This window comes from Balaenoptera musculus, chromosome 19 (genome assembly GCF_009873245.2).
Source record: "Balaenoptera musculus isolate JJ_BM4_2016_0621 chromosome 19, mBalMus1.pri.v3, whole genome shotgun sequence".
Lineage (NCBI taxonomy): Eukaryota > Metazoa > Chordata > Mammalia > Artiodactyla > Balaenopteridae > Balaenoptera > Balaenoptera musculus.
This window is the reverse complement of record NC_045803.1, coordinates 18,979,169-19,006,954: the sequence shown is the minus strand read 5'-3', so window position 1 is coordinate 19,006,954 and position 27,786 is coordinate 18,979,169. Positions and strand designations below refer to the sequence as shown.

At 43.5% G+C, this 27,786-nt stretch overlaps 1 protein-coding gene across 1 annotated transcript in view; it reads left to right on the top strand.

The window, feature by feature from the left end:
• GPATCH1 (G-patch domain containing 1) overlaps nt 1-27,786 on the top strand; it is a 38,927-nt gene that overhangs the window by 6,131 nt on the left and 5,010 nt on the right. Inside the window, exons 3-18 of the mRNA XM_036834928.1 lie at nt 2,216-2,301; nt 4,512-4,672; nt 5,270-5,367; nt 5,893-5,951; nt 6,664-6,906; nt 7,979-8,126; nt 11,363-11,442; nt 14,052-14,256; nt 16,208-16,504; nt 17,480-17,658; nt 17,928-18,055; nt 19,056-19,192; nt 19,532-19,698; nt 21,465-21,678; nt 25,291-25,398; nt 27,378-27,475. Of these exons, the coding sequence (XP_036690823.1) occupies nt 2,216-2,301; nt 4,512-4,672; nt 5,270-5,367; nt 5,893-5,951; nt 6,664-6,906; nt 7,979-8,126; nt 11,363-11,442; nt 14,052-14,256; nt 16,208-16,504; nt 17,480-17,658; nt 17,928-18,055; nt 19,056-19,192; nt 19,532-19,698; nt 21,465-21,678; nt 25,291-25,398; nt 27,378-27,475 (2,408 nt within the window). The remainder of the gene's footprint in view (nt 1-2,215; nt 2,302-4,511; nt 4,673-5,269; nt 5,368-5,892; nt 5,952-6,663; nt 6,907-7,978; nt 8,127-11,362; nt 11,443-14,051; nt 14,257-16,207; nt 16,505-17,479; nt 17,659-17,927; nt 18,056-19,055; nt 19,193-19,531; nt 19,699-21,464; nt 21,679-25,290; nt 25,399-27,377; nt 27,476-27,786) is intronic.

The following is a 27,786-nucleotide window of genomic DNA, read 5'->3' as shown; positions in this document are numbered from 1 at the left end:
AAGTCAGTCACATTCTTCACATTATGCAATACAATAAATTCTGTATTGTTTAAAGTAATGTATGTTGGGAATTCCCTGGCAGGCTTCCACTGCAGTGGGCACGGGTTCAGTCCCTGGTTGGGGAACTAAGATCCCACATGCTGCGCAGCACAGCAAAAAAAAAAAAAAAAAAAAAAAAAAGGAATGTATGTTTTTAAAAAACATTTTAACACAGAAACTGGAAGAAAATGTCTTATGTATATCAAATACGAATGAAGATGACTGATTAACTCACATAGCAGTTATTAAGAACAAGATGAACCAGATCTTTTGTATATATTTTTAAAAGTAACTCATACATAACGATGATAGTAGGGACTTCCCTGGTGGTCCAGTGGTAAAGAATCCGCCTTACAATGCAGGGGGACGCGGGTTCGATCCCTGGTCAGGAAACTAAGATCCCACATGCCGCGGAGCAACTAAGCCCACGTACCACAACTACAGAGCCCACGCGCCCTGGAGTCCATGCGCCACAACTAGAGAGAAGCCCACGCGCCACAACGAAAGATCCCACATGCGGAAACTAACACCCAATGCAGCCAAAAATAAATAAAATAAATAAATAAATAAAAATAATAAATCTAAGAAAAAACGACGATAGTAAAATAAAGATGAAACACAATACAAGAAAGGGGTGGGGGAAGGCATGTAAGAAAAATAATTAGGATAAATAAGATGGTTAAAGTTCAGTATCCAGAATGTATAAAGATCAGTTCAATGAACAAATGATCAAAGTATTTGAACAGTTTACCCCAGAGGAGATAGAAATGCTACGTGGAATATTCAGCCTTATTATTAAGAAAAGCAAAGTAAGGTAACTAAGGCACTATTAAAGTAGCACACTTATTAAAATGTTAAAAATGGCAGTAGAATTTGTGAAGAAAGAAGTACACGAATACATTGCTGATTGTTATAATTACGGCTGTGCTGTATATTATAATTGAAAAGTAAGACCAGCTCAAATGATTAGTCATCACAAGTAGACTGTGATATGTTAACACACTGGAGTATCTCTTTACCATTAAGAGTGACAGATTCAGGTCCTGTGCAGGTACAGGGCAAAGACTATAGACATCCAAAGTGGAGGAAAGTGCTGGGCCAGGGTATCGCCTGGAAGAGCTGGTCTTCACTGTCCTGGGGTTTCTCCCAAGTTGGCCTACAAGGCTGCTGTACCCACCTACCAAGAATAGGTCTGCCCCATACTCCTCAGCTCCCCAGGACTCTGGTAGGAAGTCAGAAGGAGGTGTGCCACTCTTAGAGAAGACTAAAAAAGTGTATCTTAGGGCTTCCCTGGTGGCGCAGTGGTTGAGAATCTGCCTGCCAATGCAGGGGACACGGGTTCGAGCCCTGGTCTGGGAGGATCCCACATGCCGCGGAGCGGCTGGGCCCGTGAGCCACAATTGCTGAGCCTGCGCGTCTGGAGCCTTTGCTCCGCAACAAGAGAGGCCACGATAGTGAGAGGCCCGCGCACCGCGATGAAGAGTGGCCCTCACTTGCCGCAACTAGAGAAAGCCCTCGCACAGAAACGAAGACCCAACACAGCCATAAATAAATAAATAATTAAAAAAAAAAAAAAGTGTATCTTAGAGGGTTACAGATACATTTGACCTCTGGGGCATTTTCTCTCTGTAGGCACAGCACATGCTTGGTTACCATGGGTGGGGAACAGGGGTGTTAGTTATAGGACTCAGGTATTTGATGGAATTGGGGGCCTGGTATGGTCATCGCCTGCCCTTAGAATAACCAGGTTGAATCCTTTCATGGCTGACTAATGTACCCTGACATACTGTTTCTTTGATGTGTTAGTATGTTGGTGTATATTGCTGTCCTGGTGGTCTCAGAGTGGTCCTGCCTTATAAGGTGACCTTGCATCTTTTTTGCTGAGATCTACTTGTGTTCCTTTCACAGTTTAACTTTCAGTGTATTGTTTTATTTCTCTTGGTTGCAAATTCTTATGGGGAAACCTTACTGTATCCACTAAGTTCTGACAACAGGGCGTATGGGGGTTAATAAGAAGTTTATGTGGCCTAATTGTGTCTATGTGAGCAGTGAGATGAGAAGTAGCTAAGAGTTTGTAGTTATTGGAGGTTTCAGGTCCACATGTGTTACTTAATTATTTGGTTATAAACCAAAATACCATCTGGGATTGTAATGTTCTAACCTCTTTTCTTTCAAGGATGGACACCCTCTTCCTTTGTGTCTTCACGACAGAACAGAGCAGACAAATCTGTTTTTGGTCCCGAAGATTTTATGGATGAAGAGGTGGGTGTGCAGAACTTTAACTGCCAGTTAGCCGGTGAGATGTGGGTGGTTGGTTGCTGTAGCACCTTCTCTCTCCCCAGAAAGTTCAGTGTACGATTTCCTCTTTGTTTGTAAAGACTTTATCTTTTTGGTATTTGGACTCCATAGTGCCCTGTACATCAATGGATTCTTGTTCGTTGGCATAGTGCCTTAACTGGCTGGTGCCAGTTTCTAAAGTCAAGAGTGTAAGGGGGGACTTCCCTGGTGGCACAGTGGTTAAGAATTCACCTGCCAACACAGGGGACACAGGTTCGAGCCCTGGTCCGGGAAGATCCCACATGCTGCGGAGCAACTAAGCCCGTGTGCCACCACTACTGAGCCTGTACTCTAGAGCCTGCGAGCCACAACTACTGAGCCCACATGCCACAACTACTGAAGCCCGTGCGCCTAGAGCCTGTGCTCCGCAACAAGAGAAGCCACCACAATGAGAAGCCCGCACACTGCAATGAAGAGTAGCCCCCGCTCGCCGCAACTAGAGAAAGCCTGCGTGCAGCAATGAAGACCCAACACAGCCAGAAATAAATAAATAAATAAATAAAATTAAAAAAAAAAAAAGAAAAGAGTGTAAGGGGAAGGTCATATACAGGCAAATTTACTTGAAAAAGCCCCAAGTGCCCCAAAAGTGCAGTGTCTGTCAAGCTGAGTCCACAGCCTTCCATGGTGACTCTTTTTCTTTTTTTAATTTTCCACATAATTAAAAAAAATTTTTATTTTATATTGGAGTATAGTTGATTAACAATGTTGTGTTGTGTTAGTTTCAGGTGTACAACAAAGTGATTCAGTTATACATATATGTGTATCTATTCTTTTTCAAGTTCTTTTCCCATTTAGGTTACTACAGAATATTAGATAGCGTTCCCTGTGCTATACAGTAGGTCCTCTTTTAAATATAGCAGTGTGTACACGTCAATCCCAAACTCCCAATCTATCCCTCCCCCTCCCCTTGCCCCTTGGTAATCATAAGTTCGTTCTCTAAGTCACAGTGACTCTTAACGCACACTGCAGTTTAAGGAGGAGTGAGTGACTAGACTAGAGAAAGGAGTGAAAGAAGCCCTGTGCAGGCATCTGGGCACCTCGTTAAAGTGACCATGACCGTCTGCTTCTTAGGGGTAAACGGTGGGGGGTTTCTAAAGTGGTCCTACCGGCCTGCAGCCTGGGCTACATTTTCTGGTAAAATTAAGCCTCTCTTACCTTAAAACCTAGTCATGGGTTCACTTGTGATAAAGATTAAGTAAAATACCTACCTGAGCATGTTTTAGGCTTCAGGTAAGTGGCAAGGGGTGGTCCCCTTCCTGTTTGACTAGCAGAATCTATGAGGAAACATATCTCATGGAACAAGAAGTCCAGATGTCAGCAAGGCCCTAGGCTCTCAGGTATCTTCTGCACGCCAGCTTGTCCTTCCACGATCTCACCTCACTGTTGCAAGGTGGCCACAGTAGTTCCAGGTGGCACATCCAGGATGACATTATCCAGTGGGAAGGAGGACTTTCTTCTTGGAATCTTTCCTTGAGAGCAAAGAAACCATCTGGTGGATTTTCCCTCACATCGGCTCCAATGAATTGTTCTACAAGCCCGTTCTTAAAGCAGTCCCTGGTGAGGAAAATGGGATCAGGATGACTGGCTTAGGCAAGATGTTAGCCCCACTCCCTAACCCTCCCCTGCCCCAACACATCCCCCCCAGGACATCACTCCTGAAAGGCATGGTGGTGCAGAGCCAGGCCGGTGCCTGGACAGCATCAGGGCTCCGTGGGGAGAGCGGAAGGGGCTGTGGCTGCTGGACAGACAGCGGATGGTACTTGGCTCTAAGCCTGGCACAGAGGTGCTCCCGAATGCTTGCTGACTGTGCCTCTAAGACCTTTCCCCCCTTCACACTGACCTTTGAGGTATTGTCCAAGAAGAACAAAGAACAGAACACTTACTTCCTGTTTTCCTAGCTTGGCAGTGCCTGTTGTGGCTTCACTGAGTGGCCACTGTCCTGCCCCTGTCCTCGGGCACTGGCCTTAGCTTATCCAAAGTCAGGGCGTAAAATCAGCTGCTCTGTTGATCCCTAACTCAATTTTGTAGTTTTAACTTTTTTTTTTTTTTAAAGTAATAAAGCTGTGTAATGTATCATGTTTAATCACTTTCCAAATAATGTAAGTCATTCTGTTTGAAATTTTTTTTTTTTTAAGGATCTTAGTGAATTTGGGATAGCACCTAAAGCGATTGTTACCACAGATGATTTTGCTTCTAAAACCAAAGATCGAATACGAGAAAAGGCCAGGCAGTTAGCAGCGGCTACTGCCCCTATTCCTGGCGCCACTTTGCTTGATGACCTCATAACACCAGCGAAGTAAGAAGAATTTAATTCTGGCTTTTCTGATCTTGGCATCACTGCCTTGCATATATGTGATGATCTTACTTAGGGATAGTTGGGTTGCAAGTAGGAGAAGCCCTCTCAGCCTAGCTTGAGTACAAAAGGGGATTTTGCCAAAAGGACCTTGCGCTGTTACCACATGGAGTGCTCTAGAGCTCCAGGCAGTGGCTGTGTTAGTGGGGCTCATGGCAGCTGGAGAGCTATTAGGAACTGGGGTGACTTCCCTCCCAGCCCCTGCCTCACAAGCCTTAAGGGCTCTCTCCTCATTCTGCCCTCTTTCTGCATACTTCCTTGTTCTGCTCCTGGGTATGTGGCCTGTTGTGGCAGCCTCAGACCATCATGGTTTCCCAGGCCACATGCTTGGCATCTATGTGCCCATCCCAAAGGCCTGGGAGAGGGGGCATCTGATCAGCTTCCCCAGGTCCAGTCAGCTGTGGTGGGAACAGCAGGGCCATGCAGTTCTAATAGGGATGGGGGAAAGGGCTGAGGCATGACAAGTATATGAGCTGCTTATTTCCTACTGTTTGTTAGTGTTTTAAAAAGAAGTTCATTTTCAATGCCTTGATATCCTAGGTTATCTGTTGGTTTTGAATTGCTAAGAAAAATGGGTTGGAAGGAAGGACAAGGAATTGGTCCTCGAGTAAAGAGAAGACCACGCCGACAGAAACCTGGTATGTGTACTGATTGTCATTAACTCTACAGCAGACTTTTTGATGACTGCATGTTTCTAGAAGTAAGATTGCTGGGTCAAGCGGTGTGCACGTATTTTAAGGTTTTTTGTGTGTAATGCACAATACCTTTCTGGAAGGATTGTACTAGTTTACCTTCCCACCAGCAGCATATGAAAGTTCTTGTTTCCTACTTTTACCAAAACTGTGTTATAGCTTAACATGATTATTTTCTATTATTCCCGTCCCTTGGTCTCCCCAGCCAGACTGTGAACTCTTGGAGGCAGCAGTACTTTCTTTCGGGTTCTCTGTGGTTCTGGGCAGTAGTGGTTACTCACCATGTGCATCATTGCCAGAGGGCAGGTGGGGCAGGGACTGGTGGAAAACAATCCCTGAGTGTTCAGTGTCCGACTCTAAAGCTGTAGCGTCTTTTACAGGCTCAGCCGTTTACCCCTGAAGAGTGTCAGTGAATCAGGTTTCTGTAATTTTAGTCACCTCTGACTAATGCATTTGAAATCTCTTTTATAGATCCTGGAGTAAAAATCTATGGCTGCGCATTACCCCCTGGAGGCTCTGAAGGATCTGAGGTATTGTATGGGGTGATTGACCTTCAGTTTGGCCCAGTAGCACCTGTTACTTTATGAGCGTGAAATTTAGGTTCGGAAAATTTTAGAAATCAGTCAGATCGCAGTATAGGGAAATACCCATACCCTAAAAATGTCCTCATTATGTCAGAGACTGTATTTAGCAACATCCCAGCCCCGTAGATGTCCCAAGTCTGTTCAGATTCTTAATTTGGAATTGTTTGTCAGAAATAGGCTCACAACTAGAAAACAAACTTATGGTTAGCAAAGGGAATAGCGGTGGGGGCCAAGGGGGAGAGATAAATTGGGACTTTGAGATTAACATATCCATACTACCATATATAAAATAGGTGAACAACAAGGACCTACTGTATAACACAGGGAACTACAGTCAATATCTTGAAATAACCTATAATGGAACAGAATCTGAAAAAGAATATATATATATATAAAACTGAATCACTTTGCTGGGCACCTGAAATTAACACAACATTGTAAATCAACTATACTTCAATTAAAAAAAGTTTAAAAAAAATGGAGTTGTTTGTGTTAGTATCGTTTGTTCAGGGGCTTGATTTAGTCATTTGTAATAGTGGAAACGAAAGTATGATAATTGTTCTGTTTGGAATTAATCACTGCATTTGAAAATAGTATTTTACAGGCTTTAAACCAGGCAGTGACTCACCTTCATTCCATTTTGAAACACTGAAAATAGGAAGAAGATGATGACTACTTGCCAGAAAATGTGACCTTTGCACCCAAAGATGTCACACCTGTGGATTTCACACCTAAAGATAATGTACATGGACTGGCTTACAAGGGCCTGGATCCCCACCAAGCACTGTTTGGAACTTCAGGAGAACATGTTAATCTTTTTAGTGGTGGACCCGAGGGCACCAACAATCTTCTTGGAGATGTTGGAGTGAATAAAGGAAGAAAATTGGGAATTTCAGGCCAGGTAAAAATGTTTCTGTTTTATAAACAGGGAACCGTTGACAAATGAGAATTCTTGCTGTATTATATTAGCCCCATAGTAAGCACTCATTATTCATTGACTAAATGAAGACCTTAAAGTGGTTGTATTGTCCTTAGGGGCTTGTCCGAAGACATGTAAAGCACACTGTCCTAATTTGAATATGTGTTCCTGAGACCCTGTGACCTAACGTGCCTGGTGGAGTTTGTGTGTGAGGAGTGAGAACTGCTTTCCCACACCCCTGCGGGGCTGAGCAGAAAACCACACTCACCTCTTTGATTTAGTTAATATTTGGATTACAATCTGCCTCTCCAAGTTCAGGTCCAAGTTGTACTTCCTCTCCGACTCTTTCCTAGTGCTGCAAGCCCTAAGTCAGGAACCTGGGTGTAAGTTTTACTTTTACCAAAGGACCTTGGTAAAAAGACTTACTTTTTACCTTTGAGGAGATGGAGAGCTTTTCCTGATTGCCTGTCTTCTCAGATTGATTCAGAGTCTATTTCCTAAAATAAGTTCAGAGAATGGTTACTTTGTCATTTCATTTGTACCTTTTCTTTCCTTCACATGTTTTTTTTTCCAATCCTTTTAACAAAAAGTGATATTTGTTCTTCGCCATTTCCCACAAAGATTAGGAGTTCTTCTAGCAGCCGTTAGAGTAGCGGTGGTCTTCAGACCCTGGTCACCAGCGCTGGCACCAGACCATGTTGTTCAGTAGATGAACATTCTGCCTTTCTCCTTTCGGAGGCCCCATTTCTCCCCCTGCACTGCTGCTTGGGTGTCTTCTCCACTCCTCTTCCTGCACTAAGACCCAGACCCGTGGCTGCTGCTGAGTCTGGAGGACAGCTGCAGCGCTGGAGGCATGACATTCACTTCTGGTCATTGTTTTCCAAAAGACTTGGATACGTGTGTTAATCTGGGGCTCCCATTCGCTTCTCTCTTGGTGATCCTGAAGTACTAATGTGGTCTGATCAGGCCCATCCTTATAGTAGCCTTATCCTTCAGTGCAGGCAGGCATATGCTAACACGTATAATGGCTCAGTGTGAAATCTTGGTTTTGAAGGCTTTTGGTGTAGGTGCCCTGGAAGAGGAAGACGATGATATCTACGCCACGGAAACTCTATCCAAGTATGATACCATTTTGAAGGATGAGGAGCCTGGAGACGGACTCTATGGCTGGACAGCACCCAGGCAATATAAAAATCAGAAAGGTAATTCCATGGACCCGCAACTGATGGTAGACCAAGTGTTGGGACATTAGCCTCCGTGGAGCAGGGAGTTGTTGGTCGAAGATGCAGAGTGAGGAACAAGTGGGGATCAGAGAGGCCCATTGTGGGAAGTAAGACAGAAGTGGGATTTAGACCAGTTCAAGGCCAAAGCCAACTGTCAAGACAGAGTCAAGTGGGGAGGAGGGAGGGGCCTGGAATCAGGGAAGGAGCAAGTGTGTGGACACGTGCTTGCTCGTGTTGCAGGTCAGAGCTGACAGTGGGTCAGAGGGACGCACTCCCAGCTCAAGGAACTGGGCAGGTAGCCAAAGCAGGTCAACTGAGGCAGCAGGTCAGGAGGCCAGGCGTGGGAACCAGGTGGTAGGTACACAGAGAACCTGCAGCAAAATGGAGATTGGTGCCCAGCTCATCTCATCACTTAAACTTATCTGGTTCCTAAGGGGCTCTTGTTGAGCTAGGAGATGAACATCTCTTGACACACCTGGAATTTCAAGTCAGAGTCGTATAGTGATTTGGATTCTATGGTTCTAAGTAGAATTTCAGTTTTTCTTTCCAGAAAAGGTATAGGAAGGAGTCAGTAGGTATTAATGGCATGTGATTTTGATTCAGTCAGACCTGGATTTGAGTCTTAGCTCTCAATCAGACCCAGATTTGAATCCCAGCTCTCTACTGCCCAGCTGCATGACCATGGGCAAGGCTTGTAGCCTCTCTGGGCGTCATTTGTAAAGTGAGGATAAAATCCACTCTGGGGGTCATTGTGAGGATTAAATGGCATCACAGGTTTGGCATAGTACCTGCCTCAAAGACTGAATAAATGGCACCTACTGTAACAACCACTTAAAGTAAGGAGGTGAGAGTTCAGATAAAATAATCTATTTAGATGTTTTTAGCTATAGTCAGATCAAGTTTGATCTAACTCTTATAAAATACATCTAAATAATCTAAGCATCACTCCCCAAAATGATGCCAATTTTACATTTCTAGAAGAGAAAAAAGCAGGTGAGAAACAGACTTTAGTTTGCTTAATGGCTGTGAGCACAGACTCTGAAGAGAGATTCCCTGGGCTCCCGTCCTGGCTCTCCCCATTTATCAGCTGTGACCTTAGGCAGGCTGTTCAGCCTCTCTGTGCCTCAGCGTCCTTGCCTGGGCAATGGGCACAGCAATGGCTTACCTATCCCACGGAAATTTAATGTGCGTAAAGGGCTTAGAACGTGCCTGGCACACAGCAAGCACTCTGCAAGTGTGAGCGGCCTCTGTCGTCATCGCCACGAAAAGAACCCAGGGTTTTACACGAGGTGCTGGGCGGGTGTGCACCCAGACGTTAGTAGATGTTACCTCTGGGTGGGAACTAGGCTACTTTTATTTTCTTCCTTTTGCTCACCTATATTTTCAGATTTTTCTACTAAGACTATGTATTGTTTTTATAACTTAAAAGAAGATATATAATATATTAAATTAATGTTATTTTAATTAATATTATAGCTTATATTAACGTGTTAGTTATTACTTACACTAACTATATCAACATATTAACACACATACTATATTACTAATATTAATATAATGTATTAATTTATAATAATTATTAAGCTATAATAAATATACATATTTAAATCTGCCTTCTCAGCCAAATCTTTGGCTTTTCCTTTGTATAACACCTTTGCCCTGGCTGATTAATCCCAGCCCTTCCCCCATCAAGCCTGGGTTGGTGCCTCCCTCTGAGGTCCCCACCCTCTGCTCACGCCCTCTCTGCCACAGTTCCCGCTCCTACCCTTAGGGTCACAACATCTATAGTTTTGACCTTACGGTTTTTCACTGAGTGAATCTATACGTAGCCAGTCTCCATGGCTGATTTTTAAATTGTTCTTGTTTTTTTTCCATGATAAGTAGGGCTATAGTATTCTCATGGCTCTCTCTTTGTAGACATTTGTTTATTTCTTCATAAAGATGAAATTGCTGTTTGTTTTTTTTTTAATTAATTAATTTATTTTTGGCTGCGCTGGGTCTTCGTTGCTGCCTGCAGGCTTTCTCTAGTTGCGGCGAGCAGGGGCTACTCTTCATTGCAGTGCGCGGGCTTCCCATTGCAGTGGCTTCTCTTGTTGCGGAGCACAGGCTGTAGGCGCGAGGGCTTCAGTAGTTGTGGCACACGGGTTTAGTTGCTCCGCGGCATGTGGGATCCTCCCAGACCAGGGAACAAACCCGTGTCCCCTGCATTGGCAGGCGGATTCTTAACCACTGTGCCACCAGGGAAGTCCCAAATTGCTGGGTTTTAAAAGAATACAAAATTCGAAGAATGTAATTTAATCCTATATTACCCTACAGAATTTTAGGGACTTCCAGAAGCTGGTCCAAAAGTTCTACGTCAGTTGAAGTGCAAAGAATGAGATTGTGGGGAGGGTAGTTACAGGGCAGTGCTGCATCTTAAGCGGCTGAAAACCTCAGTGCCACCTGCCCCACGGGCAGCCGTACCTGCTTCAGGGTTCAACACCCAGCTTGTGTAAGTGCTGGTGGTGATGTAGCATGGGCTTTTGGCAACAGAAAATGCAGTTCATGCATATGGATTTTCGACATAACCTCTATGTGCAGAAAATCCTTGAGAATCAAAGGGGTTGTCTCCACGACCAATAGATCATCCCTGGCTGCAAGTTAGAGGGTGTTAGTCATATCCTGAATTAGTGATCTTTATCTCTCGTTAGAATTTCAGTTGAGAAAAAGACAAAAGCACCTTTTAATTGGTCCCACAGTTAGATTACAGGCTGACCTGGTTGTATTGCCTTTTGTGTCTTACTTGGATGGTTGCTAAAGAAATTGGGAGGTCATGTCCCCATGGTTCTTCACCTAGTTTTAGAAATGACTCTTTCAAAGTTATTTTTATTTTTATCTATACTTGTTCTCTTGATGGTTTTTCTTGAGATCTTTTACTCTACAGAGTATATTCTTTGGTGCCCCTTAGCATAGGACCTTACGTACTTTTTCTAAATAACGATGTTGAGGTGCCATTGTTACCTGGACAGCCTAATCAGCCCAGGGCGGTGTGGTCTGGGCTACCAGTCACTGAGTCAACAGAGGTGTGAGGGCTTTACATGCCATTCTTTCCTCCCTTTTACTGATTGCAACTATGACATGTAGTGTTTATATTCTCGAAGATAAAAAACTGAGGTCTTTTGTCTTATTCTAATTTTCTCTGCCTCTGGAATTAATCAAATGACATCATTTTGTAGAATCAGAGAAAGAGCTTCGCTACATTGGCAAAATTTTGGATGGATTCTCCTTGGCTTCTAAACCTTTATCTTCTAAGAAAGTAAGATTTTTCTCTTTCTTTTTTTTTTTTAAACTGATTTAGCACTTAAAATATTTGCTGCTGCGTAATCTGAGTTATTCCATTAACAATTGAAAAGGTAAATAAATTCTGCTAACAGAAAGCAACAGTCTGTTTACTAGTGGTTGTCCAGGGAAACATATTCTGCACTGGAAATGTCAGTTGGTAGCCACATCGTGTTCAAAACATCTAACTGCTAATCTTTTAAATCCCAACTTCAAGTGAGTGGTTATTTCCATTAAGGAAGAATTACATTAGAAGCTGGTGGGAGAATGGAATTGATCTAATCCTAGGGGCAATGTAACTTAAAGAAAATTTCAAAGAGCCGTAACAGCCCACGGTCCCAGCTCCTCCTGGGCACCGTGGAACACATTAGCTGCTGTGGGCAGGGCTCCCTGGGCTCCTTGCCTGTGCCGAGCGGAAGGGAGAGAAGCTGGGAACGTGTGGGTCGAGTCCTGGGGAGAACTCCTCATGCCTTTCCAGGTAGTTTTGTTTCTGTGAGCCTTTCTACAGCTTTGGCCACGTGGCTCTTTAACACCCAGCAGAGTCACGTGTGCTCACAGGTTAGCATGGGTGCTGGTAGCTCAGGAGGGGTGCCTGGCCCTTTGCCTCCTTGGCATCCTTGTTTTAGATTGTTCCACACTTTAATGGGCTTTTTGATTTTAACTCAGCGAACATTTGTTAAGTACCTCTGTGGCTTGGCCTGCGGTTCTCCGGAAGCAGGGAGGCCAGGAGCAGCGCAGCCTGAGAAACCACATACGTTATTACAGCAGCTTTGATTTGTTTAGTCGTGATAGTTAATGTGCTGTAACAGAGAGCAGAATATGTTCAGAACAGTGTTGGGCACATAGTCAGCCGCTGTTATTTACCAGAAATGTCATATTATGTCAAAGGAGAATGTGAGTTTTTTACATGTATGAAAAGGGAGCATAAAAATGGTTAAGTACTCATTCAGCTTAGGACTCAAGGGTAAATAGGACTATTTAAATAAGTCTTGGCCCCCAAGTAGCTCCTGCTTATCGAGGGTGGCAGACAGACAAATGCACTGTCGTGGCAGAGTGTGTAAATGGAGATATGGGCCCTGGAGGTTCCTTGCTGGCATAGGGCTTTGGGTGTGAACGATTCAGAGCACGGCTGTGTTCACTGAGCCTTTCACAGAGAGGCAGGTTTTCTAATATGTGGCTAAAAACCCAGCCTTTGGATCCAGAGGCAAAACAGAGCAGTGATTTAGCAGAGGGATTGAAATGCTTTGAATCCGATGGCGGATATTAAGAAGAGTCGTGTGTATACACCCCTCCTATCTGCCATGCTCCTGTGGGTTTTTTGTGTCATGGTAACACGAGAGTGTTTGCTGGCTGACTTGGGAGTTACGTTTTTCAGAGAAGGCGGTCAGGCTAAGATGATAAAAAAATGAGATTTCCTAACAATGATAATAGCACTCTTTCATGACTTTCATTGGACCAGGTGCTCACCCCAGGCTGCACTTTACAACCACCTGGGAAGCTTGGGAAACTCCGACTGCAGCCGACTTTTCTGTGGGATGGGACACAGGCATCAGCATTGTTAAACCTCTCGAGTGAGCGCTGTGTGGGGCTGAGAACCACAGCCAGAGAGTGTTCAGTGCTTCACTGGTTACAGAGCTCAGAATTCCAGGTAGCTGAAAAATCTAGAAAACAGCTTAAATAGGACTGTCCATAACTATGTGTTTGTTAGACCAAGAGCAAGGGAGACCATTTAGAGCAATAATTTAAAAATATCTAATACTTTCTTTTAGCTTATCTGTTCTACCATCATTAATACCTGAATTTCCCAAATGTATTTCAATTTCACTTCAGTCAGCTTTTGAATGAAAAATACCTTGGACCAAAAAATAAGGCCTGAAACTCCAATTTGGAACTGAAACATAACCAAAAAAAGAATTCTGAATTTATTTATTAAAAAAAAGTTTTTTTTAAAAACCTAATGTGATTTTAAAAAATTAATTAAGTAGTTAATTAAGGCTGTGCCGGGTCTTAGTTGCGGCATGCAGGGTTCTTAGTTGCGACATGCGAACTCTTAGTTGCGGCATGTATGTGGGATCTAGTTCCCCGACCAGGGATCAAACCCGGGCCCCCTGCATTGGGAGCACAGAGTCTTACCCACTGGACCACCAGGGAAGTCCCAAGAATTCTGAGTTTAAAAGTAACTTATTTAAAGTTATTCTTTTTATTTAAGCTGTGAATCATACTTTTCTAAATTTTCTGATTCACAATGGGCCAGTTTTGCACGTGGGCCAGTAGTAGTAACTATAATTATCATTATTGTTCTCATATAAAACATGCGTGTTAGCATCTCTGAGTAGAGTGGTCAGGGGTGATATTTAAAATGTGTGGCCACGAGAACAGTGTGGTTCTGGTGACCCTCCAGATCCAGGACGGATGTTGGCGGGGCACCTGGGCAGGCTGTTCCCGGTGCTGCCTCCCTGCCAGGTGCTAGCCTGGGAAAGGGTGGGGTTAACCACGCTCACAGGTAATGAGTTTTCTTGGTTAAATGAAACATGATCACCTTGCAGCCTGTATGTTCTGAGTTTTGTTTTGTTTTGTTTTTGTAAGATTTATCCACCACCCGAATTGCCAAGAGACTATCGACCAGTGCATTATTTCAGACCTGTTGTGGCTGCAACCTCAGAGAACTCCCACTTACTTCAGGTATTATCAGAGTCAGCTGGAAAGCCAACACATGACCCAGGGACACATAGTAGGCACCAACTGAATGCCTCCAAGCGGGGAGAGTTGCTAGGAGAAACGCCTATTCAAGGTACGTGCCACAGAGAAGATTAAAATCATTACATTTATAATAATCTGAGTTATCCAAATCAAAATGGAAAGTCATTTTCCCACTGAAATTTTTTACATAATTTTGTACTCCCAAACTGTGGAAATAAAATTGTTTATTGTGAACGGCGTAGTTAACAGTGTACACATCCTTTACTTGTTGTTTTCCCACCATCAGTTGAGTTGTGTCATTAAAATTATAAACCCAGTCTTAAGCGCAGCAGTTTTCAGACTTTTGATAATTGTCCGAAGAATGAAGCAAAGACTAGGGCCATGTGTACCTTCACTTTTTCTGCACAGCCTGGGAACGTATTGTTTTTTTTCTCAGGGGAAAAGGGTACTCTTGCTCTTTTCCTGAAAGCCTAAAAGGAATGAGTGTGTCTGAAAGGATGGATAGACGTGGAGAATCCCCCTGTAGGCTGGAACCGAGAGACCCACTATGAGAGGTGGACTTGCCGTTTGGGAGCCTAACAGGTGCCTCAGCTACAACAGACCAAAAGAGAACTCTTGGTTGCCCGCTTCCTTCCCCAGAGTCGCTCTTTCTTCAGCTTTCCGCTTCCCAGTAAATGATACCACCAGTGACCCACTGCCTGGCCCAGAACATAAGAACCCTAATTCTTAGCTCCTTTCTTTCCCTGCCTCCCCCTCCCTACCCAGTCCCTCAGCAAGTCCTCTCAGCTCTACCCTCAACACGCGAGGGGACCCCTTCCACTTCTCTTCATTTCCGCTGCTTCTACCCTGGTCTCGGCGCCCATATTCTCTCACCGGGATCATTGCAGCAGCCCTTCATCGGTCTCCTTAGTTCCCTTCCTTTTTCTCTGCAGCCTGTTCCCTTTAACAGCAGCCAAATGTATCACTCCCCACCTGCCCCCACTAAAACGCTCCAGTACTGCTCACACTAAGGAAGAGTCCAGACTGCCCGCAGGGCCCTGTGGACCCCACCCTGCCTACCTTTCAGACCACAGCTTATACCACTTTCCCTGAACCCCCTGTGGTCCAGCCTCATGATTCTCCCTCCTGCCCTCTGAACCTGCCGACCATGATGCTGCCTCAGGGCCTTCATATTTCCTCTGCCTCTCTTTTCTCTCACATTTTGGCTTTTTTTTTTTTTTTGGCCACGCTGTGTGGCTTGTGGGATCTTAGCTCCCCGACCAGGGATTGAATCTGGGCCCTCGGCAGTGAAAGCGCGGAGTCCTAACCACTGGACCGCCAGGGAATTCCCGGCTCCTTCTTTTTACTTAGAACTTACCTCAGATATTATCTTTTTAGAGGACCTTTCCAGGCTTTCCCTGCCCACTGTTTAAGCTAGTTGTCTCTCCCTCTGCCCCCGTGACCAGCCCTCTCACATAGGTCACCCTGTTTTTTTCTCCCCACAGTCCTCCTCTTGTGCTGGTCCTCTGGTGTTGATTCATGGTTTCTTTAATGTCCGTCTCCCTCACTAGTGAGAGCAAGACCTCATCTGTGTTACTCGCCCAGCCCCAGGCCTGGCAGTGGGTGCTCAGTGAGCATTTCTGACACGCGTGAGTGTTTGATGGGTAGCTGTGCTCTGAGCCAGGGCTTGTGCTGGGCAGGACCATGGAGATGGTGGTTGCCTCAGACTGGAGGTCCGGAGTCTGGGATGTCAGGTTCCTCATTCTAGGACCACTTACTGGCGTTACAAACATCCAAGTACTAACCTCCACTTTTGCCAACTATAAAATAGGTGTGTCATTATTTTATTACTGTCTAGTTCACAGGGATAGTATGAATACAGATGAAACACTAAATGTAAAATACTCCAATTACATAAATTACATAATTACATAAATTTGTCATACTGGGATCAAGACAACAGTTACCTAAATTTGTGATATTGAAAATGTATGTAGAGAGATATGTGAGTATAGATGTCTTATGATACTTTTCATCTCTTGCTATTATTGTTTCTTTTTTAGGGGCACCTACTTCAGTGTTAGAATTTCTGTCCGAAAAAGATAAAGAGAGACTCAAAGAAATGAAGCAGGCAACTGACCTTAAAGCAGCTCAACTCAAGGCCAGGAGTCTGGCCCAGAATGCCTCTAGCAGCAGACCCCAGCCCTCCTCTCCAGACGTCGGACACTGCTCTTGGCACATGGCATTGAGTGGTGGCACAGCCCCCGTAAGAGCCAGCAACTTCAAACCTTTCGCAAAAGAGCCAGAAAAGCAAAAACGATATGAAGAGTTTTTAGTAAATGTGAAACGGGGTCAGAAAGGTGGGTGCTAGGCCTGGGCCTCCCACGTGTCATCAGTGGTAGTGTTCTTGCTGTTCTGACCCTAGACCCAGATTCAGAATTGAGGTATCCTGCTCTGGCAGTGTTTTACTTTGCCCTGCTGTGAACACTGTAAAGATTTCAGGCCCTGGCTCTTGACTTGAGAAAGCAAGAACAATTAGTCTGTGTTTCTCTGTATCTCGGGTCCCAAAGATAGCAGTTTAAGTAGAGAGTGTGCCTTGGCAGTGGCTAATGCTAAATTACAGACCATTTACTGTTTGCAAATGCTTGACTTCTGTGTAAGGGTTGCATTTCCTGCCACGAGAACAAGGTCATTTCCCACTCTATCTTAAGATCCTAACCATCTAGCTCTAAATCATAGTCTAAAATTTAAGTTACAAAGATAGTTGGCTGTTGAACCCTTACATGGGGAAAAAGTCACTCTATGATCTATGAAGTAAATATGGCAAGATTGAGGCAAGAGATTGCTCTTATATGCAGTAGTCCTTGTGAGAGCTTGTCAGCAAATTAGAGGGGTTGGTTTTCAAAAGCAGATCTTTGTGTACTGTGCCTTAACTCCCCACTAAGATTCCACACCCCTAGTGTTTACATGTTAAATTAAAAAAAAAAAGTTAGAGAAAGGAGTGTTTTCTGCTCAAACTTAGGAATATAGTTGGGATGAATTTTCACTGTCTGGGACTGGTTATAAGTTCCTTGCTTTGAAAATTTAATCAAGCATTAATCCCCAAATGTTTTTCTCTGTTATATGCAGTAGACAGAATTCAATAAAAGCATCATTTTGAGGGAGGGAGCAATATTACCTGCCAAGTACCTCCCGCCATGCTCTTAAAAACCAGGATAATGATTATGTGTTTCCTCTGGTGAAAACTACAGGGATACAGTGGTGCCCACTAGATGTTCTCCTTTAAGTTCTCCATTTTTCCTAGGAGTGAAGCAGTTTCTTGTTCTCTACCATAGATGCTCTGGAATGTTGTCTTGATCCCAGTATGACAGAGTGGGAGCGACGCCGTGAGCGGGATGAGTTTGCTCAGGCAGCCCTGCTGTATGTGTCTTCCCATTCGACCTTGTCCTCCCGGTTCACTCACGCCAAGATGGAAGACGATTCAGATCAGGTGGAAGTCCCTCGGGACCAAGAGGTCTGTCGCCATCATTCCCTATGTGGTGAATTTTAAAATTAAAACACTGTATAGCCAAAAACGTTAAATCCCTCATTGAAAAGATCAAAATACACATGGCACTGTAGAATAAGAAATGGCTTTATGCTTTTAGCTTCCAGTGTACTTTAGCAGAAATGTAGCATAAGCTGTTTTGAAATTTTGGAAGATTGTTTGCAAACTTGTAAATGGAAAAGCAGACAGGTCAGTTGTGTGGCCACTTGATGAAACAGACAACTGTCTTTTCCCAGAATGACGTCAGTGACAAGCAGTCAGCTGTGAAGATGAAGCTGTTTGGGAAGCTTACCCGAGACACATTTGAGTGGCACCCTGACAAGCTTCTGTGTAAGAGGTTTAATGTCCCTGACCCATATCCAAGGTAAGTTGGATAAACCTGCCCTTACATCAGTACTTATTCCCCTGTATTAAAGCTAACTCTCCACCTACATATTCATTTAAATTTCCTTTTTCTAGATGAACTTACTTGTAAATGCTTGGAGCTGCAGACTTTGCAGATTTAACTTGTATTAATTTATTACTAAAAAAAAAAAAAGCAGACATCCAGGTAGCAAAGATAGGAAACTCAGATACACCAAGTTACAAAAACATAATGTCTGTCTAATTTGCCACCTTTTTAATCACACACAGAGAGTTTACATTTAAAATGAAACTTATGTTTTCTGATTCTCTATACAAGTTCAGTACCTTCTTATTTGATTGTGAACACCACAAGAAAGCATATACAGTTGAATCAGAGACTTTGTCAGAAAATTGAGGTATATTTTTGGCAGTGGAACTTTTCCTTCATGGAAATCCATTGTCAAAGTTAAATTCTAGGGCTTCCCTGGTGGCACAGTGGTTAAGAATCTGCCTGCCAATGCAGGGGACATGGGTTCAAGCCCTGGTCTGGGAGGATCCCACATACCGTGGAGCAACTAAGCCTGTGCGCCACAACCACTGAGCCCGCGAGCCACAACTACTGAAGTCCATGCGCCTAGAGCCTGTGCTCCGCAACAAGAGAAGCCACGGCAATGAGAAGCCCGCACACCACAATGAAGAGTAGCCCCCACTCACCGCAACTAGAGAAAGCCCGCGCGCAGCAACGAAGACCCAACGCAGCCAAAAATAAATAAATTAAAAAAAAAAAAAGTTAAATTCTAGCTCTTACTATAATAATAAAAAACTCATGGCTCCTAAAGTCAGACGTTCCAAATTCTAAAATTGCTTTGAGAAGCAAAAACATCTTAAGGGACCTTTTCAGCCAAGTAGAAGAGCTACTGGTGAAAAACATGAGATGGACAGCCTTATAGGAACTGGATTTTATCCTCACAAGTTGTTATTAAAATTATTTATATATATGTTTCCTTTTCAACCCCCAGTTCAACTTCAGTTGGCTTACCAAGAGTGAAACGTGACAAATACTCAGTCTTCAACTTTCTGACAGTCCCAGAGACAGCTTCCTCACCTGCAACTCAAGCATCAAGTGAAAACGTTCCGCAGCACCAAGGTCCCGACAGTGAGTAGGCCTTCCCCAGGTCCATGGTCTCAACCCCTAGCCTGTCGGGAAGACAGAAGTAAAGGGTCATCTTGTCATAGGGGTACATGTAGTGTGAACTCTCCTTCCATTAAAAGAATCGTTCATGTGAATACATTAGCTCATGCTGAAGTGGTCCAGATACACACTGTTTTGGGTTGGAGCTCTGCTTCAGCATCTGCCACATTCCCAGCACATTGCACAGTGCCTGGACCATACATAGTAGGCTCGCTGATGTTCCTGAATGAATTAAAGAACCATAATGCAGAGCTTGCCTTTTGCTTGCTAATTCTAATGTTAGGTCTGTGTCCTACCTTTCAGAATCAAGAAAACCATCCAGATGGGATACATCTAAACAAGAAAAGAAAGAAGATTCCATTAGTGAATTTTTAAGTCTGGCTAGATCAAAAGTTGGTCCACCTAAACAAGAGTCCAGTCCATTAGTAAACAAAGAGGAAGAGCATACAATGGAATCAGTCTCAGATAAGGTATTTGGGGCTCTCAAGTTCTCTTTGCCAGGCTGACTGTGGCCTTTGCCTCTCCCTGTGGTGATGAGGTTCTCATCAGGAACCTGTGGCCCCGGCATTGGGAGCACGGAGTCGTGATCTTGATACTTTTGAAGATTACAGGCCAGAATTTTGTAGAATACCCCTCAATTTGGGCTCATCAGGCGTTTCCTCAGGATTAGATTCTGGTTCTGCATTTTTGGCAGGAACACCTCAGAAGGGATGCCGCTGTGCTTTTGTTGTGTCCTGCCAAGTAGAACACGATGATGATTTTTCCCGTTACTGATGTTCACTTTGATTATTCGAGTAGGGTGGTACCTGCCAGACTTCTCCACTGTGAAGTCAGTCTTTTCCCCTTTGTAGTTAAGTACTTTTATTTATTCATTTCTTATTAATTTGTACTTTATCTTTAATACACATCTAAGAGCTTTGAAATATATAAATACCCTGTCCTTCATCAAACTATTTATGTCACTGTGGACCCACAGTTTCCTATTTTATCCAGAGGGATAATTCAGTACTATCATTATTTATTTTAATGCTCCAATTGTGCTAGTTTGGTTAGTTGAAGCCCCTTCAAGTTGGCTTCTGTGTCCCGTTGAAATGTCCCTTTTACGCTCTGAGCATGTCCTCACTTTCTGGGCACAGTAAGATGTTCTGGCCTCATCTTTTTATTTCTCAGCCCCAGCTCTAGAATCAGTCCTTACTCCAAGGTGTCCTGGTTATTTTTAGTGGGCAATGGTATGCTTTTCTTCCTTAATTTTTTTCTATGAAAAGGGTTTACTTTAAAATCATAAATTCCACTGTCTTGTATCGGTTTTCCTCACATGCGTATTTGTAACTCTGCTTCAGAAATTGGAGGTGGTGTGGGACTGGGGAGGGACCCCAGGCTGAGAGCAAGGAGAGCTGGTGGTAGAGTCCAGACCCACCCTGGGCACGTAGCATGCGTGCGTCGTTGACAGAGCCTCTTGTCGCCCCTGACCCACGTTCTTCAGTGGTAAAATGGAAGGACTGGAGTGGGTTCTGATCTAGGCCAGTCCTGGTCTCTCTTGTCGCTGCTGTTCACACTTAGCACGTTAGATCACCCCATGTCTGTCTGGTGATTAGCTGTTAGGATGTGGGAGCCATGTCTTCTTCATACCTTTGCTCCTTGTTTATAGAATGGAGTGTATACAAAGTCACTGCCTCTTTATTGGCGAACCTGACTCTCCACACCTGGGGTGCTTTTAGGAAGGGTGACGTGCAAGTGCAGAGGGGAGCTCCAGGACCATTTTGTTGGCTTGTTCTCGGTGCCCTCCCCATTGTGTGGAGGCCCCCAGTTTTCTCTTCAGCACTTTTATACGAGTACACCGTCTTCACTGCCTTTCACGTGGGACCTCTGAAGGCTCGGATAGACTTTTGAAAACAGGACAGAGGCACTGTGCTAGTCCCTACTGCCTTTTTCTGGGTCCTTTGCAGTTCTGATTAATGACCTATTTCCGTGTGTAGCTTCAGCTGCTTCTACCAGTCAGCACAATCTACAGGTGTTGAGTCAGAAGCACCACAAAAATGATGCCATGTGAGTGATCATTGTTTAGTTAGGCAGTGCGTGGGTGTGGAGACCCACGTTAATGAGCACAAACATAAGTATGTGTGCATATGTATGCGTGCGTGCGTGTGTGTGTGTGCACGGGTGCCATGTTCTAGAACATGTGGCTCCTTTCACCCTTGCTTCTTCATTTCTGACTGTTATTTCACTGTTAATACAGGTAAACAAAGGTGTGGATTCACAGACTGAAGGAGAGGGTAGCCGCCCATCCATGGACTTATTCAAAGCCATCTTTGCCAGCTCCTCAGATGAAAAGTCTTCATCCTCTGAGGATGAGCAAGGCGACAGTGAGGATGATCAGGAGGGTACCCGGGAAGCCGACGTCAAAGGTTCCCAAGAGACTGACTTGGTGGAAACGTCATCTGTGGCACAAGGTATGTCAAATACTTTAGACTTTGGGATCTAAAAAAGAAAACAGTGATGTTTCTAGAGAAGCTGCTTTCTTCATTTAGTGTGTAATTTGGGACCAGGATAATTAGCAATTGATGATTTTTTGATGATGTTTTAATCTTTTGTATTTTTTAAGTTAAAAAAAGTTTTATTTAATTATAGTTAATTTACAATATTATATTAGTTTCAGGTGTACAACATAGTGATTCAAAATTTTTGTAGATTGTATTCCATTTAAAGTTGTTATAAAATATTGGCTATATTCCCTGCGCTGTACGATATATCTTTGTGTCTTATATATTTTATACATAATAGTTTGTATCACTTAGTCCCCTACCCCTCTTTTACCCCTCCCGCCTTCTCTCTCCCCACTGGTAACCACTATTATGTTTTCTATGTCTGTAAGTCTGTTTCTGTTTAGTTATATTCATTCAGTTGTTTTATTTTTTAGATTCCACATGTAAGTGATTACATACAGTATTTGCCTTTCTTTGTCTGAGTTATTTCACTTAGCATAATACCCTCCCAGGTCCATCCATGTTGTTGCAAATGGCAAAATTTCATTCTTTCTTATGGCTGAGTAGGATTCCATGGTGTATATACACCATATCTTCTTCATCCATTCGTCGTCTGTTGATGGACACTTAGGTAGCTTCCATATCTTGCCTATTGTAAATAATGCTGCTGTGAACATTAGGGTGCATGTATCTTTTCAAATTAGAGTTTTCGTTTTTTTTCTGGAAATATACCCAGGAGTGGAATTGCTGGATCACATGATAGTTCTATTTTTAGTTTTTTGAGGAACCTCTATACTATTTTCCACAGTGGCTGCACCAATCTACATTCCCACCAACAATGTACAAGGGTTCTCTTTTCTCTACATCCTCACCGACATTTGTTATTTGTGGTCTGTTTGATGGTAGCCATTCTGACAAGTGTGAGGTGATATCAAAACCAGGATGACGGAAAAAAAAAAACACAACAAGATTTATACAGTGGTTGTCTTTTCATTATGTTGATGGTTTCCTTTGCTATGCAAAAGCTTTTTAGTTTAATTAGGTCTTATTTGTTTTTCAGTTTTTAAAAAATATTTATTTAGTTATATATTTATTTATTTGGTTGCACCAGCTCTTAGTTGCAGCAGGCAGGCTCCTTTGTTGCGGCTCCCTGGCTCTGTAGTTGCAGCATGTGGGCTCCTTAGTTGTGGCATGCGGACTTTTAGTTGCGGCACGCATGCGGGATCTAGTTCCCCAACCAGATACCAAACCCGGGCCCCCTACATTGGGAGTGCAGAGTCTTACCCACTGGACCTCCAGGAAGGTCCCTTATTTATTTACTTTTGCTTTTGTTTCCTTGCCTTAGTAGACGGATCCAAAAAAATATTTCTATGATTTATAATCTTTTGTATCTTTAAATGGGGTGGAGCAGAGTTCTTTTTTTTTTTCTCTATCTGCTATGAATCTCTGGTATATTTTTAGGATGTAAAGATGTGTTTGATAATATTGATTTTCCTACTTATCCTAGTTGAGAAGAATTAAAAAATAGTAAAATTTTCATTTAAAAAATAGCTTCTTTCTTTTTTTAACCTGGTTGCTGATGAGGTGCCAGGACTAGTGGAAGACATTTGGTCATGACATATACAGGGTTTCTTCCTGCTTTTCCTCTCTGTAGGGCAGATTGTATGCTCTGGAACAGCCATCAGATGGGCATTGCCTGGCACATAAGTAGCACTTGGTAGACGGTGTCTGTTCTCGTTACAGTGAGTCTAACACTTGGTTAGTAGCCTGTCCTATTTGTTCTGTTTACCCCAGCCAGGAGTTTGGGCATAGGAAAGGAGGCTGTCTGGTGCTTGCAAGGGTGGGAGACTTTTCAGATGTTTGGGTGGGTGGACAGAATTTCCCGTCTCAGTTTTAGATTGTTCTGCCTGCCCCTTTCAGTCTGTGGTGGACTTGGGTTTAATTTCTGAGGGCCTTTAACCAAAAAGTTACATAGAGATATAAAATATTGTTTGTTCTTAGGTGATTGCAAATGTCAGCCTATTTCTTTCTTTGTGAGAAAAAAACAACTTATTTTTTTATTACAGAGTCATATATTACTTGAAAAGTTTAAAAATATAGAAATATAGGGACTTCCCTGGTGGTCCAGTGGTTAAGAATCCGCCTTCTAATGCAGGGAATGCGGGTTCGATCCCTGGTTGGGGAACTAAGATCCCACGTGCCACGGGACAACTAAGCCCGTACGCTTCAACTACTGAGCCTGCACGTCACAACTAGAGAGCCCAAGTGGTGCAGCTACTGAGCCTGTGCGCTCTGGAGCCCGTGCCACAACTAGAGAGAAGCCCGCACGCCAAAATGGAAGATCCCACACGCCACAACTGAGACCTGACGCAGCCAAAAAAAAAAGAAAAGAAATGTAGAAAGCTTAAATCTCTGGGAATTCCCCCTTCCCCAGAGATAACCACCATTAATGCTTTGATGCATATTTTTTCGGACTTTCCCCATCTTCCTCTCTTCTCTCTGAAAACCTAATCATCTCTTTTTAAAAAACGAGGTTATTGATGTGAACACGATAATTTGTTTGTTTATATTCAATTTTTCTCCTCTTTGATGATTTATTTTGAGTGAAATGAAGCCTTCTGAACTGGGACATAGTCTTACATCCTGTTTTTTTTCCTTAATTAATTAATTTATTTTTGGCTGCGTTGCATCTTCGTTGCTGCACGCGGGCTTTCTCTAGTTGCGGCGAGCGGGGGCTACTCTTGGTTGCAGTGTGCGGGCTTCTCATTGTGGTGGCTTCTCTTGTTGTGGAGCACGGGTTCTAGGCGCACGGGCTTCAGTAGTTGTGGTGCGTGGGCTCAGGAGTTGTGGCTCGCAGGCTCTAGAGCACAGGCTCAGTAGTTGTGACGCACAGGCTTAGTTGCTCCGCGGCATGCGGGATCTTCCCAGACCAGGGCTCAAACCCGTGTCCCCTGCATTGACAGGCGGATTCTTAACCACTGTGCCACCAGGGAAGCCATACATCCTGTTTGTTTGTAAGTCTTTATTCTCCTGAGATGGCCCTTCCTCGAGGTTGTGTTTCTACCTTTTATTTTTATTTATTTGTTTATTTCAGTTTTTGTGATACTGTATTTAGTCATCTTGGCTGGCTTAATCACATTGTTGTTTTTATTTTTTGGCTGTGCCACGCGGCATGTGGGATCTTAGTTCCCTGACCAGGGATCGAACCCGCGCCCCCTGCATTGGAAGCGTGGGGTCATAACCACTGGACTGCCAGGGAAGTCCCGATGGTGTTTCAACCTTTTAGGTCTCAGGTGATGTGGAGTGTGTGCCACAAGTACCCTCGCCACCCCTGTGGTACAGCCTCTGGGGCACCTGCTTGCAGGTGCCCTTGTGTGGCCGACATCCCAGCTCAAATGTCCAGGAGGTCAGAGATTGGGCCCGTGTGTTCACTGCTGTGTCCTCAGCACCTGGTGTGAGCTAGTTATGCGGGGTGCTGACGAAAAGCACATGCTATCTGGTAAAAACAGACATTAATTGAAGACTCAAGCACATTAATATTTGGCATGTATCTAAAATTAATATCCTGGTGTTTTTCAGCTAGCGAGCCAGCACCCCAGGAGCCCGCACCCTTCTTCCCGATTCAGAAGATACAGATAGATGAAAGAGAGGAGTTCGGCCCACAGCTGCCTCCCGTGTTCTGCGCCAGTGAGTCGAGAGCTCCTTATGTCATCTGTTTGCATTGGGGCCAGAGTCTCTCCTAAGATAGGACAACTCTAACCACATTGTTCTCTCTGCCAGCGTAATCCAGCATGAGGCTGACCAAATATATATGTTTGTTTCTAGTTTATCCGTTCTCAGCCACGTTTGGAAAATCAGTGCTTCCACCTCGTGCCTAAATGATAGCTGTTGCTTTTCAGCCTTAGAGTCCTTTAATTTTTTTTTTTAACTTTTTAACAGATAGGGCCCTAAGTATCTCAAATTTTGTCACGTATAGAGATAAAAAAGTAAAAATCTAGGGCACAAAGATGGGATAGGAATTGTAAGGAGAAGGATATTCTGAGACTTCTTTATACTTTGGCTAATGTAGCAAATAAAATAAAACTAATCCTTTCAGAAGGAAGTACAGCTCCTCCTCCTCCCCCGGTATCTGTTACCAACTTCTGTTCAGTCCCAGCTTAAACTGACATTTCATGTTAAAATGTTTAGACTGGTTGGCATCTCTTTGAAAGCTGAGTTAACAAACATCTGATAATAGAGCCCAGATATAGAAATGACATAAAATTCTATTATCTACTTTATAGTTTCCTGTAGTGCCCACATATGCATATTGGCTTGGTTAATTAACCCAGCCTTCAAAGAGATGAAAGCAGAGAGGAGTCAAATGTGTGAAGTTTTGAAAAATTGTGGTGAATGTATTTCTCATTTGTGTAATTATTCAGATCTTTAGTTTAAAATAAGTGTCGGCACTTGAAAGCTAAGTTACTTATGCGCATTTCCCAGACGGTTCTTGATATCCTTGTAATAGTTGATAACTTAATTTGGTCTATGGGCTATTTTCCAAAAACTAGCATCAAAAAAAAAAAAGTTTGGGGAGGTCAACTTGGGAAATATTTGACCAAACTGTAGGACTAGAAAATTGCAGGCATCGGTTAACTGGGTTTGGGAAATAAACCATCCTCCTGAAATACCTTGGAATTTTTCTTTAGGTAGAAAAAAGTTGATTTAATGACTTACACTGTTTCTGCTATAGATAATTTTCTGCTGGTTTGATGACCTGGAAGTTAATGACCTATGAAAATGTTTTGGTTAGAATTTGGAGGTGGAGAAGTGGAGCGCATGCAACTTGTTTAGTCTTTTTTTTTTTTTTTTTAATTTTATTTATTTTTTTATACAGCAGGCTCTTATTAGTTATCCATTTTATACATATTAGTGTATACATGTCAATCCCAGTCTTCCAATTCATCCCACCACCACCACCACCCCGGCCACTTTCCCCCCTTGGTGTCCATACGTTTGTTCTCTACATCTGTGTCTCTATTTCTGCCATGTTTAGTCATTTTTAATGATCATGTACATTATGTTGTTTTGGTGCTAATTTTTTAGTGTTTCTGCTTATAAGACAAACTCACATGAAATGTGCTTTTGTAAAGGGTGGACGGTGTCAGAGGGGTGGACAATTATGTGCCAGATTCTGGGCTATGGGATTCATGTGCACGGTCCCATCTAATCCTCTCTGTGTCCCCAAAAGGATAGGGATTCTTATTTTCCCCATTTTTCAGACAGGAAAACAGACTTGGAGAGGTTTAGCAACATGCCAAAGACCACAGACCTGCTGACAGAGCCAGATTCAGACTCTGGTCTATCTCTGAGTTTACCTGAGGATGTTAAATGACAGAAGGCTTGTAGGCATTCTGGTCTGACTTAATCTTCATCTGGCAGATAAGACTGTGGCCAGACACCAGTTGGATCACTCTGGTCTTAGGTTGAGGTTTCTGGCAGTTTCTAAATATAGATCTACAACGTGATATGCTAATCTGCTTGTTTATCAGTGAGACAGGGCAGGAGTTCTGCCTTAATGGTAAACATTCCGTCTACGGAATCTACGTCAGATTCCTAACTCAGTAATTTAGCCTTCTTTTCCCCTACAGTCTCCAAGTAATGTCTTTATTCCATTCGTGTTTCAGATGCTCGTCAGAAACTTGAGGCACCTCTCAAAGAGAAACATAAAAAGAACAAAGAAAAACACAAGACCAAGAAAGAGCACAGACGGAAGAAAGAGAAGGTGACTTCTGGGTGTACCAGGATCAGTGTGTGGGGTCAGACGCCCCTGCTTCTGTCTTCTAGACCAGCTTCCAGGGGTGACCCATGAAGCCAGTCAGGAAGAGATGGAGGCCACAGGTCTCTCTATACCTTGACAGAAATGTTGATAGTCAATGGAAACCCTCGATTTTCAGAAAAACTTTGTTTTTTTGTTTTGTTTTGGCCACACTGCACGTCATGCGGGATCTTCCCTGACCAGAGATGGAACCTGTGCCCCCTGCCGTGAAGTGCAGAGTCTAACCACTGGACTGCCAGGGAAGTCCTGTTTTTCTT